A 17,923-nucleotide genomic window follows, 5' to 3' on the forward strand; every position below is an offset into this window, starting at 1 on the left:
TTACTTCACTTCATGTTGAGTGTTTGTATGAGATGTGCGAGCGCTGTGAGGACAGAGGTGAAATAACTTTACTCTATTCAATGGCACTGAACAGACAAAGTTTGTGGTTTAGTCTGATAGCGCAACCTGCTGGCGAAACCTCTCTTTACTCTATGCACAATTTACCTTTGTGTAAGAAGAAACAAAACTGTCATTGGTTTTTTACCTTTTGAGACATGCAGCAAATAAATCCTGTTAACATCTTGCCACTCCATCCCAGCAACACAAAGCAGAAGGACGAGCTACATGTGTGTCTTCGGAAACTAAGAGGAAGCCTCACCATCTGGAGAAAACCTACACAAACATAGGGCAGACATGCACAAAACCATGCAGCGTTCCCAATACTTTTCCCAGCATGTCTTTACAAAAAAAGTCCAAATGAGATGTTCTTTTTATTTATAATATCCATATATTTATTTGGTTTCTCTGGTGATTTAAGCAGGGGAAAAAAACAGTTTGATTTTCGTTTAAAAAAAAAGAAAAAAAGAAAGAAATTCACAAGCATCCCAGACATTCACATTTTAAAATACAAAATAAAAAACTGTTATAAATATGATATTATGTGCACATTAAAGCTGGAATACACACAGAGATATTCACAGACAGACAAAACAACTTTTTTTCTATTAAAAAAATCGGCCGAAGACACAAACAACCATCAACACAGACAAATATTGTGTTAATGTTACAAAATAACATTATTGCAGCCGATGGGGCCCTCCATACTCTTTGGTCCACTGTTGGCATTAAAGATGTAAAAAGAAATCAATCGTATTGTTAGGACACTTCTTCAATGCATCTCATGTAGACAAGTCTGTGAATGTGGCTGGTCTCCTGTTGAACATACAATGAAAAACATATGAAGAGCACTGCTGGCGGGATGACAGCATCGTGTTTTACTTGTCAGTACAAACCAAGTCAGGAGGTCGTGAGCAGCTTGAAAATATAAATTACATGTATCTGTGCCTTAACAGCCGTTACGTTCAAGTCTTTTTGAGTGTTTCACAAAATACATTCTCTCAATGGCTGATTGTCAGTCGACCACAAAAACAGAAACAAATTGAATGTGCAGAATAAAACAAAATGACCAGGAAAACTCTGAGCTACAGCACAGCAGCAACAGATGAGTGATAGGAACAGTAAACATGCAGTAGCAACTTATCTTAGGTGATGCACTGGACATACACGAGCAGAAAATACAGGTTACTTGAGCCACACTTCCCTTCTTAACATTTGAAACTGATGATGGACATTCCATCCGCGGATAAAGGCTTTGTCGATAGGTTCTTAAAAAGTAATTGCAAGGAATCCAAAAGAAATATAAAATTCTCTGTATAAAAATCTATCAATAAACATTTATCTTGACAAGACATCCATGAAACACTGTGAAGGCTGCTAATGAAAGGTGGTTACTTGTTATTTTGAAAGCTGCCGCCAAAAAGAAGATCTCCAGCAGTTAACTGAGCACTTTGGTGAAATTTCCCCCAGATCTCGGTGTATTATTAACCTTGAATCTGAAAAACTACCAATAGCAAACCTATAGAACCATGTTTCAGAACATGATGTGTGCCTCTGGATCTGAAGACTGAAGACAGACACTTTATAAAGGCATATTATTCTTAATATGATACAAAACTCCACAAAGGGTCCTTGGCGTTGAGGGTCCTCGATGCTGATTCCTCATTGTTTTTCTGAGAAGTTACAGGTTGAGGGCAACACGACAACATAATCGAGTCCTTTACATAACATAAGCGCTATAATCTCACAAAAGAGTTTTTTTTGTAGGAACAAGGAACACTTATGATGATTTTTAAAAGCACATTTGGTGTACAAAGGTATTAGACAACATTCATGAATGTATTATTTGATAAACCATGTCAAGGAAAAACAAAAGATCCACAGTTTAAAAAAGAATGATGAGAATACTTTTTTGCTTTTCCAGTAGCCAGCTGAAAGTGTTTTTTATCCACATTGTTGTGTAACAGCGCCCCCTTGATAAGAAACATTGTCTGTCAACATCTCTTTCAAAAAAGGCACTTCATTAGATTCCATCGTCAGTGTAAAATGCAACAAAACTGCTGATTTTCCTCTTGTTTTTTTTTTGATGAGTTTTGTCTTTCTTCTCTTTTCCTTTAGAGAATCCTTTTCCTCCTTATACACAGGCGTCAGCCGTGTGTTCTCGTCTCCAGGAGGCTGCGCCATGTTGCATGGCGATCACTGTCTCTTCAGCTAATGTCCAGTCCTCTTCCTCCTTCCCCGGTAGAGCTGATTGTGAAAGCCGAGGGCCTCATCTGGCAGTCTTCTGAAGTTGTTGATGCTGTAGAGACTGCTGTGATGATGTCTTCTGTTAAAGGACCTCTGGTAGCTGGATGCTGTCAGGGAAAAAAACAATAGCTCTCAAGCAATGGTAATGTTGGTAAAGTCCTGCATAGTACGAGACACCCAGGACAATATGTATCTATTGAGAGCAATACTTGTTGTACTTACGGTTATTGCAGGTGATTTTAGGGAGATCCCATCGTCCATCCCCACGACAACGGATAGTTGGGACGTGCCTCTGAATAAAGCCTGTCCTGCACTGGTACCTCACTAGAGAGTTGATCTCATACCTCTCAAGCTTTTTGCCAAAGGTTCGTGCATTCTCCACCACAGGGGGCTGATTACAGACCACTGAGAAACACAAGTGACGACAACATTAAAGAGGGGAATTTTACAGTGAAAGGAGTCTCCTTTCTGATTGGTAAAGTCCTTTATAGAATGTTTCCATTCAGGAATGAAAGAGATGTTGTTACCTGTGCCCTTCTTGCAGGTGTAGGTGAGGTGGTAGTTGCAAGGAACGTCGTTCCACTGGCCGTCCTCATGCCAGATCATCACTACACAGTCCTCGCCCGAGGAGAAGAAGCTGTCGGGCTGGTTGGGCCTCCAGTTTTCATATTGCTGGAATAAGAGCAGAGTGCAAGGAGTTAAACATTCGGACGAGTTCTGGGAATCTTTACAGGTTCACAGTTTTTGTCGACAAGATCCCCTCGTGTATTTCCCTTGGAATAATTTGACATAGTCTATATTTTCTACACTTTGACTTAGTTCTGTGAAAGAACAACACAAGAGAAATATCTTAGAAAAATCTTAAACATGTTGGCCAAGGACCCCCATTTGAGAACCACTGCTTTAAAGGATCTTTTATTTTATTTTATTAAAGTCATAATAAAATCCAACAACTCTACACCTAACATACATGTACATTTCGGCCTTAAAAAGTGTAAAGTTATTTAGTACTTGTATTATTCTCAGTCTACTGATGTGATCACATCAGTAGAGATCCTGGGCTGCTGTGGCAGGGGTTTTCCATCAGTGTGATTTTACTTAATGGCCACAAGAGGGAGGAACTGTGTCTTTCCAGGAGCCAAAATAAACTCAGCAACTATGACATCATTGTATTTGTAAGGAACCCATAAAGGGTCTGTATTATAAACAAAACACAGAGAAACCAACAAATAAATAAAATGGGCTATAAAACCATTTTTATATAGTATATATTATATATATATATATATATATATCAGTATGGATCTTTTCAGGTTTCTGAAACATAATTCAGTTCACACACTGATGTGACTTTATATACTTGGCATGATTGGTATTCACGTTACATGCATTTTAGATAATAAATGGCTGTGGGATAATAGACATACATTAGTATTACGTCATATCATCAAACACCCTACATACGTGAGTACATACGCGAGAATTTCAGCAGGCAAAAAAATGCCAGAAACATAGATGCACATTTAACCAATGTTAACAATATACACACAGCTGTATTCCTGGAATTGATGCTACCTGTAGTCTTTCAGCGCATTCTAGGTTCAAACAGTTTCTTCAAAGCTGTGACCCCCCCCCCCAAACTCCTCCAATCATGGCCCGGGGCTCTGCTACCCTGTCATTATGCTTAACAAACACACACACGCTGACTTCCTGCACTGCTCACTTCAAGTTAACAAATAGGTGACCCATCAGCTGCACAGCAGGCATCAAAATAATCAATCAAACTTTCATCACCCACAGGAACACACACATCCAAAGACACCTCAACTTGGGTGTTGTTCTATTGTTGTTAAGATCCAATAACTATGGTGTGATTATGACACTAAACCCTGAATGAATTATTATGCTATCAATATCACACACAATGTAGTCTTATTTGTTATAGTACAATCCACTTGTGGTGATCACCCACCCGGACCCCCTGGGATGCTTCCATGCAGTTTGTTTTTTTCTGAAGCTGAGCACAGGTGCTGTCCATCTGTGTCCTCCTGCCTGATGGCCCTTCACCCGGTAGGCAGCCTGCTGGCTGGGCCTCCTGATGTGTGTGGGGTCAAAGGGGGTCCATACCTGTCTTCGCCTGCCAAACTCCCCTCTACACAGCATAGCTCACACCCCCATCACACCTCAATCTCTCAGCTGAGCAAGGATCTCCATAGGCGGTCTGACCTTATCTTTTAACCCCGAGGCTGTCTCTATGCTTCCCATGTCTCTGGTCCTGGAAGGATTATCTTTGAAGTGAGGAAATCAGTCTGTACAACATGGATGCACATAGCAATTAGCTACTTCCCTGTCTTATGAGGAGGTCCTCGGCAGCTACAACAACTATACCAATCACACCCTTGTGTGTTGTTGTGTAAATATGACAATTGTGAACAATTCTTTCTCCCGGGCATACTCTTCTACATCGGATGTCGTCTTCTTTGTTGCAGCTGCTTCTCTACTTGTGCTGGACTCACAGTGGCTAAAAGGATTCAGTGGCGCCTTACATCATGTTCTGTATCAGTTTTATTGGCACAGCAGTCACCCAGCAGTTTGTATGAGAGGAGACGAGAGTGCGTCATGAGAAAGCCAACACAGGCCTTGAAAAGAACGACTCCCCTAAGACGCCTGTATCTGTCACCAGCATCATTCCAAATATTTACTCTGTCTCTGTGCCATGTTTGTTGAGACAAAAATATGTGAGAAAGCAACCTATCTTACCATGGGCCGGCCGTCAGTCCAGCGGAAGTCGCTGTCAAACATCTTATCATTCAGGCCGATCCACTGGTAGTCCTGTCCAAGACCTGCCAGACAGAGTAGAGTGAGACACAGCAGATTATGGTTCCCTGTTGCCATATATCCTTTTTAGGAGGAAACAGGAATTTTCTAACGTCTTAATCATTCCCCCGCATTAACAGTTAACTGCGTATCCACCAATGAGTATTTGATGTGACTCTAATAAAGAACTATTGTTATTTCAATGTTGTCATATGCAGTTTTATAAAATAGTTGCTGTGATCTTTAACTTACGGTTGACAAACTGTTGCTCCTCGTGGGAAACGATGCTGGTGAGATGAGCCCCATGCATGCGGCACTCTCTCTCTGCTGTGTCCCAGTTCCTCCTCTGGGGGAAGTACCTGTAGCAGTGGCCCTGAAACTTGTGCCAGCCATCTTGACAGATTTCTGTATCTGATGGACGAGAAAGCGAGAGAGAATGAGACATGAAATGCATTAACATATTTAAAGGACAATAAGCTTTTAGCGGTTTCTTTTATTATTGCAGCTATTTACCTCAACAATTTAATATATAACCTCATCATCTCATTTAAGTCAAACCCTTAAGGCTTCTCTCATCCACACTTAACTGTCATTTTAACCCATTTGATAGTGGCTGTGGGTCCAAACTTTAATGACTCGGTTTACTCTCTGTTTCTCCCTCCCTCCCCTCTTTAATCCTTGATCAGAAAACGCCGAATCTGTCTTTGAGTTGTTCCTCTTTAAGTTACTTTTTCTCCTTTTCCGTTGCCAAAGTTTTTAAGAAGGCAGCTGGGTCTGCGAAACACAGAATGGGTGTGAGTCACTGATGAGGGATCCTGACAACATTTAGGGTGTAGACACTGAGAAATCAGCCAAGGCAGATGATGCCCTGAGCTCCACCCTCTTGGGATGAAAGTAGGGTGCAACTCCAAAACTAAAGTAAAATTATACGTGTATGGGAACTTCCAAATAAATTCTTCCTCTATATACCGTGAATGGCTTGTGTACAGTAGAGTAGTCAGTAAATACTCAGGAACTCATGTGATTTCTAATCTGTTTATCTTATAGTGGATGAAAATGTCAAGAGTGCTTGGGGAAATTCAAGTACTAGACATTACTGACCTCTAGGAAACACTAAATAGAGACAGTAAAACGGAAAAACCTAAGACACCATCTTATTTTCCAGGGTATCAGGTGATTAAAATAATCAAACTGTGTTCTTTTATCTTGTATTAAACTTCCTTCAAGCTCTGTATACCAAATGTAGATGAATGGTTAGAACCTTTTACAACACTAATGAAAAAAAAGCTCTTATTATTCTAAAAAAGAACACTCAAATCACTCATTTATAAGAATCCAACAAATTAATCACAAACATACCCTCTTCACAATGCAGCCCGGAGTAGCTTGGGAGGCACACACACGAAAAGGAAGCCACACAATCTATACAGGTGCCTCCGTTGCGGCAAGGATTCGACTGGCACTCATCAATATCTGGAAAAGAAACCAATGCAATGAAAAATCAGACATGGGCAAAACAACGCTGTGTCCCTAAGACAGAAAAAACAATATTTGAGTGCTTCTCGGGTGAAATTTTAATACAGCGATAGGATTTCTTGGTGCATAATGTCCTACCTGTCTCACAGCGGTCACCACTGTACCCCGGAGGACAGCTACACGTATAAAGGGTTCCGATGTTGTGGCAAGATCCTCCATTCAGACAAATGTCCTTTGTACATGAGTGAATTCCTGTTAAGAGATTTAAAGAAGTAAAATAAAAGTTGTATTAAAAATTAATTCATTTCGAGCTGATGTATTTGGTTGTATTTGAATGAAAGCCATTTGTAAAAAAAACCATACCTGGGATCTCAACAGTCTCGCCGACAACAGTGTGTCCCAAATCGAGACTTGCATCTGGCTCGGCGGTTGATTCTTCCTGTTTTAGAGGTTGTTCAACCTCAATAAATGATGGAAGTGCAGTTGTACCACTGTCCAGTTTCTCATCCTCATCAAGAGAAGATGATGGAGAGGTAGCTGCAGATTGAACCGACGCTGACTGGCTTTGTGGCTGAGCTGATGACATTGGTGTGAGCTCTGAATGGGTCCATGTGGACATTGCAGGAGTAGAAGAGACATCTCCCTCAACAACTTCCTCTTTCCCAGAGGTGTTATTAACATGCCCAGAATCCACCTCTGATGCTGTGGTAGCATTTACCTTGAATACAGTCTGGATTTTATCTGGGGACAGAGTGTGTTCCTCTATACTGTCAACCTTTGGTTTCCTTGTAGTCATGAACTCTTCAGTCACACTGTCAGGCTTGCCAGAGACATTTTCAGTCTCATTGCTGAGGACGGATGGGGAGTTAGTTATGGCGGATAGAAGGCTACCATCCATCGTGATGGTGCTTTCTGTGGTGATGTTTTCTTCTGAGCTGCTGCTGCTTTCTGAACTCTCAGAACTAGAAGATGATGCTGCAGTGATAGGTCCTGCTGCAGATGGCAAGACAGTGATAGCTGCTGCTACTACAGGGGATTGAGTTGCCTTTTCTCCTGAGCTACTTTCAGTACTGCTCCCTGAGTCAACAAGTGGATGCTCAGGTAGTTGAGAAACAGACGGTGGTGTAGTAATGAGCGTTGCTACTTCTTCTGTTGTTGCAGTTTTATTGTGTTGTGGAACAGATTCAACATTGCTTGGGTCTATTGCCTCATAATCTGGGGCTAGATAATCATAATTTGGAGTGGGTGCTACTTGGACATCAGGTTTTGGAGATGGCTTTGTCTTTGCATCAATTGAGATCTGTTCGGGAGTGGGTTCAACTGTCCCTTTTTCTGCTTCAGCCACTGAGGAAGTTGTTTCACGACTTTCAAAAATAGGGTGAGTGGTGGTCATTGACAAATCCTGGGAGGAAAGATCTGTGCTAGGTCGCTGTGTCAGTGTGATTTCTGACTTGACCTGTTCAAATGAATCCTGGGGAGTTGTTAGGTGCTGTACAGGGGAAACTGTTGTAGCAACGTGGACCATAACATCAGGCTGTGATGGCGTAGATGCTGAAAGGACATTTGAAGTAGGTTCAATTAAGATGTGTACAGCGGAGATTGTGGCAGCAAGTACTTCAGTGTCTGGGCTTGTAGATATTTCAGCAACATGTGTAACATCAGTGGGTAGAGATGTTGTTAGGTCTGAATCTCGTGTCCCCTCATGTTCAGGACCTGTTGATCCAGACATCCCTGATGTTAAATCACTGGTGGTACTATCTATCTTCGTAGTAGCAGACAGGAATGAAACAGTTGGAGTGACAGAGTCAGAATCAAAGCTACCGGGGTTCTGGTCACCTGAACCATCTTCTGGTGAAAGGATGATTTTCTTTTCTGTTGATCCAGAGCTCTCCTCACTCTCTGATGACGTCTTTTCATTACTTGAGTCAGCAGTTGTTTCCTTAATGACTGGGATGGGAGAGGCAGTCTGATCACCGTCTCCTGTCACCATTGTTGGTGATGCTGATGATGTCACTTCAGGGACCGTTTTATCGGTAACATCTGATATGGATGCCACTAATGGAGACTCCGTGCTATAAAGTGAAGAGGTAGTTTGGGATAGTGTCTCTTTTGTTTGCTTTGAAAGTGAAACAGTTGAACTCGCTGATGTTTCTTCTTCGGTTTTTGCAGATTCGTCAGTTGCAGTTTCTGGAGTCATGGATTCAACCCCAGAAGGTTCTGTCCCTATAGAAAGTAATATTTCATCTGTAGACGGAGAAGTTGTAACAGAATAAGTAGATGTTTCCTTGACTTCTGTGACTTTGTCTGAGCTCCCTTCAGCATCAGTTGGAACTGCTTTAGATCCAGGTGCTTGGCTTGGTGGTTTAGCTGACTTATCTTCCAGTGAAGTGGCTGTAACTCCAGTCTGGAGAGTTCCATCACTAGATTCCAAGCGCTGGCTAGACTGCTCAGTGGGTAATAATGGGCTGGTTGTGGCTAGCTCAGTTTTCCCAGAGGAATTCTCAGTGTGTGGAAGATGAATGAATGCGACCTCAGACCTTGCCTGTTCGAAGGACACCTCGGGTGTTGTTGTATCTGGTTCTGGGACAAAGGTGGTGACAAACCGAATCATCACATCAGGCTCTGAAGTGCTCTGTAAAGATGAAACTGTGGATGTAGAAACTGATTGTTTTGTATGCAAAGAGGTGATGTGATCTCTTGTGCTTTCGTCATTTGCTGGGGTTGATCTTACTTCATCGATTGGTTTCTCAGTGCTGATCATAGGGGATATTGGGGTGCCGACCATCTTTTCACCCTCAGATGTCATTGCCTCAGGTGACGCAGTTGTGGCATCTACAATCTTGACCCCAGAGCTCACCATATCTGCACCCTCTGTTGTGAGCACTGATGTTTCAGTGCTGTGGGGAGGAAGTAATGTTGCTGTGGATAGCATTTGGTCCATTTGTATTGTACTGTGCAGAGTAACATCTGAGACAGAAGTGACTGATGGTTTTACTGTGCTGTAAAGGGATGAGGAACTACTTGCTGGTGGCTCTGCAACATCTCCTGTCTCTGCTCCAGGTGAAGTTGGAGAGATTTGTTCTGCCTTAACTGTTGTTATAATACCATCCCCTGAAATCTCCTCATCCACATCAGAGGCAACAGTTGCTTTCTCAGTGCTGAACAGGGAGGACACACTTGATGTCACTAGTGTTTTAGATGTTGTCCATTCAGTAGCAGCAGAGCCTTCCTCAGATTCATCGCTACTTGAAGATTTAATATCAGACGCTGTACTGGTTGTTTTGAAAGCACCAGGTTCGGTGGACACTTGTGTGTGTGGCGTGACAGCTACTGAAGATACAGTGGCTTGTGTTGGAATGGATGAACTTAGAGATTCAACAGTCATATCAGTACTCATGGCTGTTATTGTTGTGGGTGATGTGGGCACGGTTTGTGGTTTTTGATCTGTGCTGACCATATACTCCTCACTGGACGCTGGAGTGACGCTGATGTCTGTTGAATCAGGTAAAGTTTGAAAGGGCAAAGATGAGGATGTGGCAATCTCCGTTATAGAATCTGTGACATTATCAGCGGTCTCCTCCGTTGATATATCTTCCTCCAACAGCTCTGTAACTTGTTTGGTGTGAGTCTCAGTTGGGAAAACAGTTTTTGGTGTCGTTAAATCAAATGTTTCTTCAGAGCTTGTGAACACAGTGGCAGCTGGGGTGGCCTGTAGTGATGATGTGAGTGTCTCTTCATTCGATGTCCCCTTGGCAGAAACATGTTCCGTAGATGTTGGCTTCGAAGTCGACTGTGAGTATTCAAAAGATGTTGAATCTAATGACAAACCAGGGGCTGAGGTTGCATGTAGTGTAACTGGTATAGAGGTAAAGAAAGTGGCACCATCAGTCCCTGAACCCTCCGTTTCTACTGTGACCTCCAGGGTTCGTGTCATTGTAACTGCTGTGACACCTCCAGCTTCCTCTGTCTGGATGGTTGGGTAAACTGAGGAGGGGGGTACTATGGAGATTGTATCTACATCAATGATAGTGTCATCTTTTGTGATGAGCTCAGGAGTGGGGCTGCCTTCCTTCATACTGTCTGTCACTGTAGAGAGCAGCTCATCTTCATTTGTTATATCCTCTGTGAATATGATGGTTGTGCTGGTTGATGGTTTAGACACATGCAAGACCATCGTAGGTGTTTGCTCAGTGAAGTCAGTCTGGGGTTGGCTGCTACTGGGCGTGATGATCACCACCTGTTGGTCTGTAATGTTCTGATACATAATAGAGGGAATTGAGGTCGACAACGCTGTGGGTCCATCTTGCTCATGTTCACTGCTGGATCTTACTGTGGGGGAGTCAACTGTGGTATGATCACTAACTAAAAGTCCAAATGTGTGAGGGGACAAAGTTGTATGGGAAGATTGTGTTGTGTGCTCAGCTACAGTAACTTCTTTCCCGGTGCCTGATGCAGGAGGCTCTGTTGCTTTAGAAGTGTAGGGGGTATCCGGCATAATTTTGGCCTCCTGTGAGGAAACCTGTTCATCAGAGGTCGGTGTGACTGAAACAAAGGTTTCAGTTTCACCTGTTGCTTCTCCAAACGTGATGCTCTCAGTCCCTGATGGCTTTACTGTGAACACCTCAGTGGGTTTGTCACCAGAAAACCCCTCTTCTGTCTCAAGCAAATCTGGAGTTTGTTTTGATTCATCAGTTGTAGAGGGAGACGTTTCGGCTGACTGGGCAGGTCTAGTAGTGAATGCTGTTGAAATATTCCGCCTCTCAATGCTGTAGAGAGAAGTTGTTGTAGGTTTCTCTGTGCTAAACAGGGAAGAGGATGTTCTCGTTGTGCTATCAGGAGACTCCGTGCTATAAACAGCTGAAGATGATATCGAAGATGTCTCAGAGAACATATCAGTTGAGCTGCTCTGGACTGTTGAAGTGGGCTTTTCCGTGCTGTAAAGAGAAGAGGCTGTAGTGCCAGTAGGTGTTTGTGTAATAGCATCGTCCCTGGATGTATTTTTTGTTTGGTCGCTTGAGCTCTCCTCTGTGACAGCAACAGCACTAGAGGACACTGAAATTGAAATTCCCTTTGTAGCCGGTGCTGTAATGGGAATGTGTGAAGTTTGGGTTGATGACATGAATTCCTCAGTAAACTGTGTGCTAGAGGGATTTGAGGGTGCAGTACCTGATATGTCCGATGTGCTCTCAGGTTCTTCTCTTTCAGTCTCGTCTGTGGCCCATGTAAATTCAACCCGGGGTTTTAAAGTAGTCTTAGGGGATGGTTCTTCACCAGACCCATCTGCACTGAACTCCAAATCGCCCCCCCCAGAAGAACCACTAGAATCCTCACTATCAATATAGATAGACATTTGGTTTGAGGGAAGGGTAGTGATGCTGGGGATTGCTAATGGTTTAGAGGTTTCAAGTGTATAGGGACTTGCTGTGACAGTACTAAATGTGGTTGTTGCAAAGGTTTGTTGCACATATTGTTGCTCAGCCGCTGTTGGTGTTTCTAGACGAATTTTATCTGTGGATACAGATATTTTGTCCCCGGAGCTTTCTTCTTCGATAAACTCACTAAGTGGCAGTTTGCTTTGTGATACGCTGGAGTCAGTAGAGCTCACAGACACAGAGATTGCAGTTACTGCAGCTGTAATGGCCATTTCATTTGTGGCAGTGCTCTTTGTAGTTTGTACATGAGTAACAGTAGTATTGGCAACATCACCTGAGGCCTCTTTATCATTGCCAGAAGCAGTGCTGGAAGGTTTGACAGTTGTTTTCACAAAGCTAGGTAAGGATTCAACTCGAGTGAAGTCTGTGCTGTAGTCCACTTCTTCACTGAGGGGTACTGAGGCAATATCAGTTGGGGACTCTGTGCCAAGAACAAAAGTTGTTACAGTAGAGACCTGAGCAAACATATCTGGGGTTTGGTCCCCAGAGCCGTCTTCATGCACGATGCTAGGTGAAGCTACTGTAGGTTTTTCAGTACTATACAGAGATGAAGTACTATATGTTGCTGAGCTTATAGCTGCTATACTTGCACTTCCAGCTGTTGTCATCACAGGTTGTTCTGTGCTGAACACAGAAGATGAATAGACTTTGGTTGGAGGAGATAGAGGTTCCTCCGTGGACACATCATCAGGGATTTCTCTTTGAGCTGTGGCTGAGTCTGTTCCAAGAGTTGATGTATGCCTTTCCTTAGTCTTTTCTGTTTCAGGGGAAACTGATATTTCAGTGTTGTACACAGAGGAAGCTGTAACAACAATGGATTCTGAGATATCTCTTGTTCCAGTTACATTTGATGATATTGTTACCGCTGGTTTTTCTGTGCTGAACATTGAAGAGATAGTGCTCGATGGACCTGTCCTCTCAGAATCATGGGTTTGATGAATTATCTCAGTGTTATCAATGATAGGTATATGTGGTCTTGTGGAGCTTGGTGATGTAGTAACTGCTCCCTCTGAGCTGCCGATCACTACAGCCGAGTGGTTGCTTGTTTCCTCTGTTTCATCTACAGTTGGCAACAAAGACAAGGCGGATGACTCGGTTATTTCAGTTGTTTGCCCTGTTGAGCTGGTGTCTTCTGTCAAAATGATTGTAGAACTAATCTCAAGTTCATCAATTATTGGGATGGCTGATGTTTGTTCTGAGGATAATTGCTTTTCATGTTGTGTAACTGTAATACCTGATGTTAAAAGCAAAGGTGTGGTTACTGGCATTGTGGACTTGCTGGATAGATCCATGATTAATGTCATGGCAGTTGACAGTGGTCTTCCAGATGTGCTAATTATTCCAGCAGTTGTACTTTGTGGCAAATCATCTCTGGAGCTCTTAGTATCAACAGACATAAAGACTGTACCCGTCTCAGAGTCACGTGATGCAGTGACTGATGGTGCTGTTGGGTCCAGAGTGCTGAATAAAGATGAAAATGTACTGGTGACAACAGAGGTTGAAGAGAACATATCTGGAGACCGATTTCCTGAGCCCTCTTCATCCCCTGCAGTGGATATCTCTGTCAGATGTGATGACATTTCTGTTTGAGCTGTGACAGCACTGTCTTGTTCCTTAATTGCCAAAGCAGTTGGTTTCTCTGTGCTGAACAATGATGAAGCTGTAGGAGCTGCAGTTTGTTCACGTGATATATCAGTTGTTTGTTCTCCTGAACTCGGTGGGAAAACAGAACTTTTCTCAGGTGTGACTGAATCCTGCTCGACCTGACTTGTGGTAACAGTCTCCTGTGCTTCAGGCGACTGTGATGTTGGTTTGTCAGTACTGTAGAGTGATGACACTCTGGTAACAGAAGCTGATGAAGTTTCACTGGTTTCAAATGAAGGTGATGCAGTGACTGATGGTGACTCTGTTGTCAACAGTGAAGGGACAGTAGATGCAATGAAGACTGACTCCTCAGTGAACTCAGTAGTGTCATCTCCAGAACTCTCTGTAGATGTTGTAATGAGGATTGTTGATGTTTCTAGACTTGCTTGTGTTCCACGTGCTGTTGGGGCCAAAGTGCTGAATAAAGATGAAGATGAACTGGTAACAACAGTGGTTGAAGCGAACATGTCTGGAGTTTGATCTCCTGAACCCTCTTTTTCACTGGTTGGGAAAACAGCAGTTTGCTCAGATGTTACTGAATCCTGCTCGACCTGACTTGTGGTAACAGTCTTCTGTGCTTCCGCCGTCTGTGATGTTGGTTTGTCAGTACTGTAGAGTGATGACACTCTGGTAACAGTAGCTGATGAAGTTTCACTGGTTTCAAATGAAGGTGATGCAGTGACTGATGGTGACTCTGTTGTCAACAGTGAAGGGACAGTAGATGCAATGAAGACTGACTCCTCAGTGAACTCAGTAGCGTCATCTCCAGAACTCTCTGTAGATGTTGTAATGAGGATTGTTGATGTTTCTAGACTTTCTTGTGTTCCAGGTGATGTTGGGGCCAGAGTGCTGAATAAAGATGAAGATGTCCCGGTGACAACAGAGGTTGAAGAGAACATGTCTTGAGTCAGATCTCCTGAGCCCTCTTCATTTATTGCGGTGGCGACAGAAAATGTCTCTGTTGGATGTGATGACTTTTCAGTCTGAACTGTGACAGCACTGTATCGTTCCTCAATTGCCAAAGCAGTTGGTTTCTCTGTGCTGAACATCGATGAAGCTGTCGGAGCTGCAGTTTGTTCACGTGATATATCAGTTGTCTGTTCACCTGAACTCTGCTCTTCAGTTGTTGGGGAATCAGAACTTTTCTCAGGTGTGACTGAATCCTGCTCGACCTGACTTGTGGTAACAGTCTCCTGTGCTTCAAGCGTCTGTGATGTTGGTTTGTCAGTAATGTAGAGTGATGACACTCTGGTAACAGAAGCTGATGAAGTTTCACCGGTTTCAAATGAAGGTGATGCAGTGACTGATGGTGACTCTGTTGTCAACAGTGAAGGGACAGTAGATGCAATGAAGACTGACTCCTCAGGGAACTTAGTAGCGTCATCTCCAGAACTCTCTGTAGATGTTGTAATGAGGATTGTTGATTTTTCTAGACTTTCTTGTGTTCCAGGTGATGTTGGGGCCAGAGTGCTGAATAAAGATGAAGATGTCTCGGTGACAACAGAGGTTGAAGAGAACATGTCTGGAGTCAGATTTCCTGAGCCCTCTTCATCTATTGCGGTGGCAACAGAAAATGTCTCTGTCGGATGTGATGCCTTTTCAGTCTGAACTGTGACAGCACTGTATCGTTCCTCAATTGCCAAAGCAGTTGGTTTCTCTGTGCTGAACATCGATGAAGCTGTCGGAGCTGCAGTGTGTTCACGTGATATATCAGTTGTCTGTTCACCTGAACTCTCCTCTTCAGTTGTTGGGGAATCAGAACTTTTCTCAGGTGTGACTGAATCCTGCTCGACCTGACTTGTGGTAACAGTCTCCTGTGCTTCAAGCGTCTGTGATGTTGGTTTGTCAGTACTGTAGAGTGATGACACTCTGGTAACAGAAGCTGATGAAGTTTCACTGGTTTCAAATGAAGGTGATGCAGTGACTGATGGTGACTCTGTTGTCAACAGTGAAGGGACAGTAGATGCAATGAAGACTGACTCCTCAGGGAACTTAGTAGCGTCATCTCCAGAACTCTCTGTAGATGTTGTAATGAGGATTGTTGATTTTTCTAGACTTTCTTGTGTTCCAGGTGATGTTGGGGCCAGAGTGCTGAATAAAGATGAAGATGTCCCGGTGACAACAGAGGTTGAAGAGAACATGTCTGGAGTCAGATTTCCTGAGCCCTCCTCATCTATTGCGGTGGCAACAGAAAATGTCTCTGTCGGATGTGATGACTTTTCAGTCTGAACTGTGACAGCACTGTATTGTTCCTCAATTGCCAAAGCAGTTGGTTTCTCTGTGCTGAACATCGATGAAGCTGTCGGAGCTGCAGTGTGTTCACGTGATATATCAGTTGTCTGTTCACCTGAACTCTCCTCTTCAGTTGTTGGGGAATCAGAACTTTTCTCAGGTGTGACTGAATCCTGCTCGACCTGACTTGTGGTAACAGTCTCCTGTGCTTCAAGCGTCTGTGATGTTGGTTTGTCAGTACTGTAGAGTGATGACACTCTGGTAACAGTAGCTGATGAAGTTTCACTGGTTTCAAATGAAGGTGATGCAGTGACTGATGGTGACTCTGTTGTCAACAGTGAAGGGACAGTAGATGCAATGAAGACTGACTCCTCAGTGAACTCAGTAGCGTCATCTCCAGAACTCTCTGTAGATGTTGTAATGAGGATTGTTGATGTTTCTAGACTTTCTTGTGTTCCAGGTGATGTTGGGGCCAGAGTGCTGAATAAAGATGAAGATGTCCCAGTGACAACAGAGGTTGAAGAGAACATGTCTGGAGTCAGATTTCCTGAGCCCTCTTCATCTATTGCGGTGGCAACAGAAAATGTCTCTGTCGGATGTGATGACTTTTCAGTCTGAACTGTGACAGCACTGTATCGTTCCTCAATTGCCAAAGCAGTTGGTTTCTCTGTGCTGAACATAGATGAAGCTGTCGGAGCTGCAGTGTGTTCACGTGATATATCAGTTGTCTGTTCACCTGAACTCTCCTCTTCAGTTGTTGGGGAATCAGAACTTTTCTCAGGTGTGACTGAATCCTGCTCAACCTGACTTGTGGTAACAGTCTCCTGTGCTTCAAGCATCTGTGATGTTGGTTTGTCAGTACTGTAGAGTGATGACACTCTGGTAACAGAAGCTAATGAAGTTTCACTGGTTTCAAATGAAGGTGATGCAGTGACTGATGGTGACTCTGTTGTCAACAGTGAAGGGACAGTAGATGCAATGAAGACTGACTCCTCAGGGAACTTAGTAGCGTCATCTCCAGAACTCTCTGTAGATGTTGCAATGAGGATTGTTGATTTTTCTAGACTTTCTTGTGTTCCAGGTGATGTTGGGGCCAGAGTGCTGAATAAAGATGAAGATGTCCCGGTGACAACAGAGGTTGAAGAGAACATGTCTGGAGTCAGATTTCCTGAGCCCTCCTCATCTATTGCGGTGGCAACAGAAAATGTCTCTGTCGGATGTGATGACTTTTCAGTCTGAACTGTGACAGCACTGTATTGTTCCTCAATTGCCAAAGCAGTTGGTTTCTCTGTGCTGAACATCGATGAAGCTGTCGGAGCTGCAGTGTGTTCACGTGATATATCAGTTGTCTGTTCACCTGAACTCTCCTCTTCAGTTGTTGGGGAATCAGAACTTTTCTCAGGTGTGACTGAATCCTGCTCGACCTGACTTGTGGTAACAGTCTCCTGTGCTTCAAGCGTCTGTGATGTTGGTTTGTCAGTACTGTAGAGTGATGACACTCTGGTAACAGTAGCTGATGAAGTTACACTGGTTTCAAATGAAGGTGATGCAGTGACTGATGGTGACTCTGTTGTCAACAGTGAAGGGACAGTAGATGCAATGAAGACTGACTCCTCAGTGAACTCAGTAGCGTCATCTCCAGAACTCTCTGTAGATGTTGTAATGAGGATTGTTGATGTTTCTAGACTTTCTTGTGTTCCAGGTGATGTTGGGGCCAGAGTGCTGAATAAAGATGAAGATGTCCCGGTGACAACAGAGGTTGAAGAGAACATGTCTGGAGTCAGATTTCCTGAGCCCTCTTCATCTATTGCGGTGGCAACAGAAAATGTCTCTGTCGGATGTGATGACTTTTCAGTCTGAACTGTGACAGCACTGTTTCGTTCCTCAATTGCCAAAGCAGTTGGTTTCTCTGTGCTGAACATCGATGAAGCTGTCGGAGCTGCAGTGTGTTCACGTGATATATCAGTTGTCTGTTCACCTGAACTCTCCTCTTCAGTTGTTGGGGAATCAGAACTTTT

The 17,923-nt window shown here is 43.4% G+C and overlaps 1 protein-coding gene across 1 annotated transcript in view; it reads right to left on the reverse strand.

Annotated features, from left to right (window-relative positions):
* Positions 1–2,268: 2,268 nt before the first annotated feature.
* LOC133001530 (versican core protein-like) overlaps positions 2,269–17,923 on the reverse strand; it is a 39,897-nt gene continuing 24,242 nt past the window's right edge. Inside the window, exons 6-12 of the mRNA XM_061071130.1 lie at positions 6,736–6,849; positions 6,481–6,594; positions 5,374–5,532; positions 5,065–5,147; positions 2,832–2,976; positions 2,527–2,709; positions 2,269–2,411 (exon numbers count right to left, since the gene is read on the reverse strand). Coding sequence (XP_060927113.1) covers positions 2,269–2,411; positions 2,527–2,709; positions 2,832–2,976; positions 5,065–5,147; positions 5,374–5,532; positions 6,481–6,594; positions 6,736–6,849 — 941 coding nt within the window. The remainder of the gene's footprint in view (positions 2,412–2,526; positions 2,710–2,831; positions 2,977–5,064; positions 5,148–5,373; positions 5,533–6,480; positions 6,595–6,735; positions 6,850–17,923) is intronic.

Source organism: Limanda limanda, chromosome 5 (genome assembly GCF_963576545.1).
Source record: "Limanda limanda chromosome 5, fLimLim1.1, whole genome shotgun sequence".
NCBI lineage: Eukaryota > Metazoa > Chordata > Actinopteri > Pleuronectiformes > Pleuronectidae > Limanda > Limanda limanda.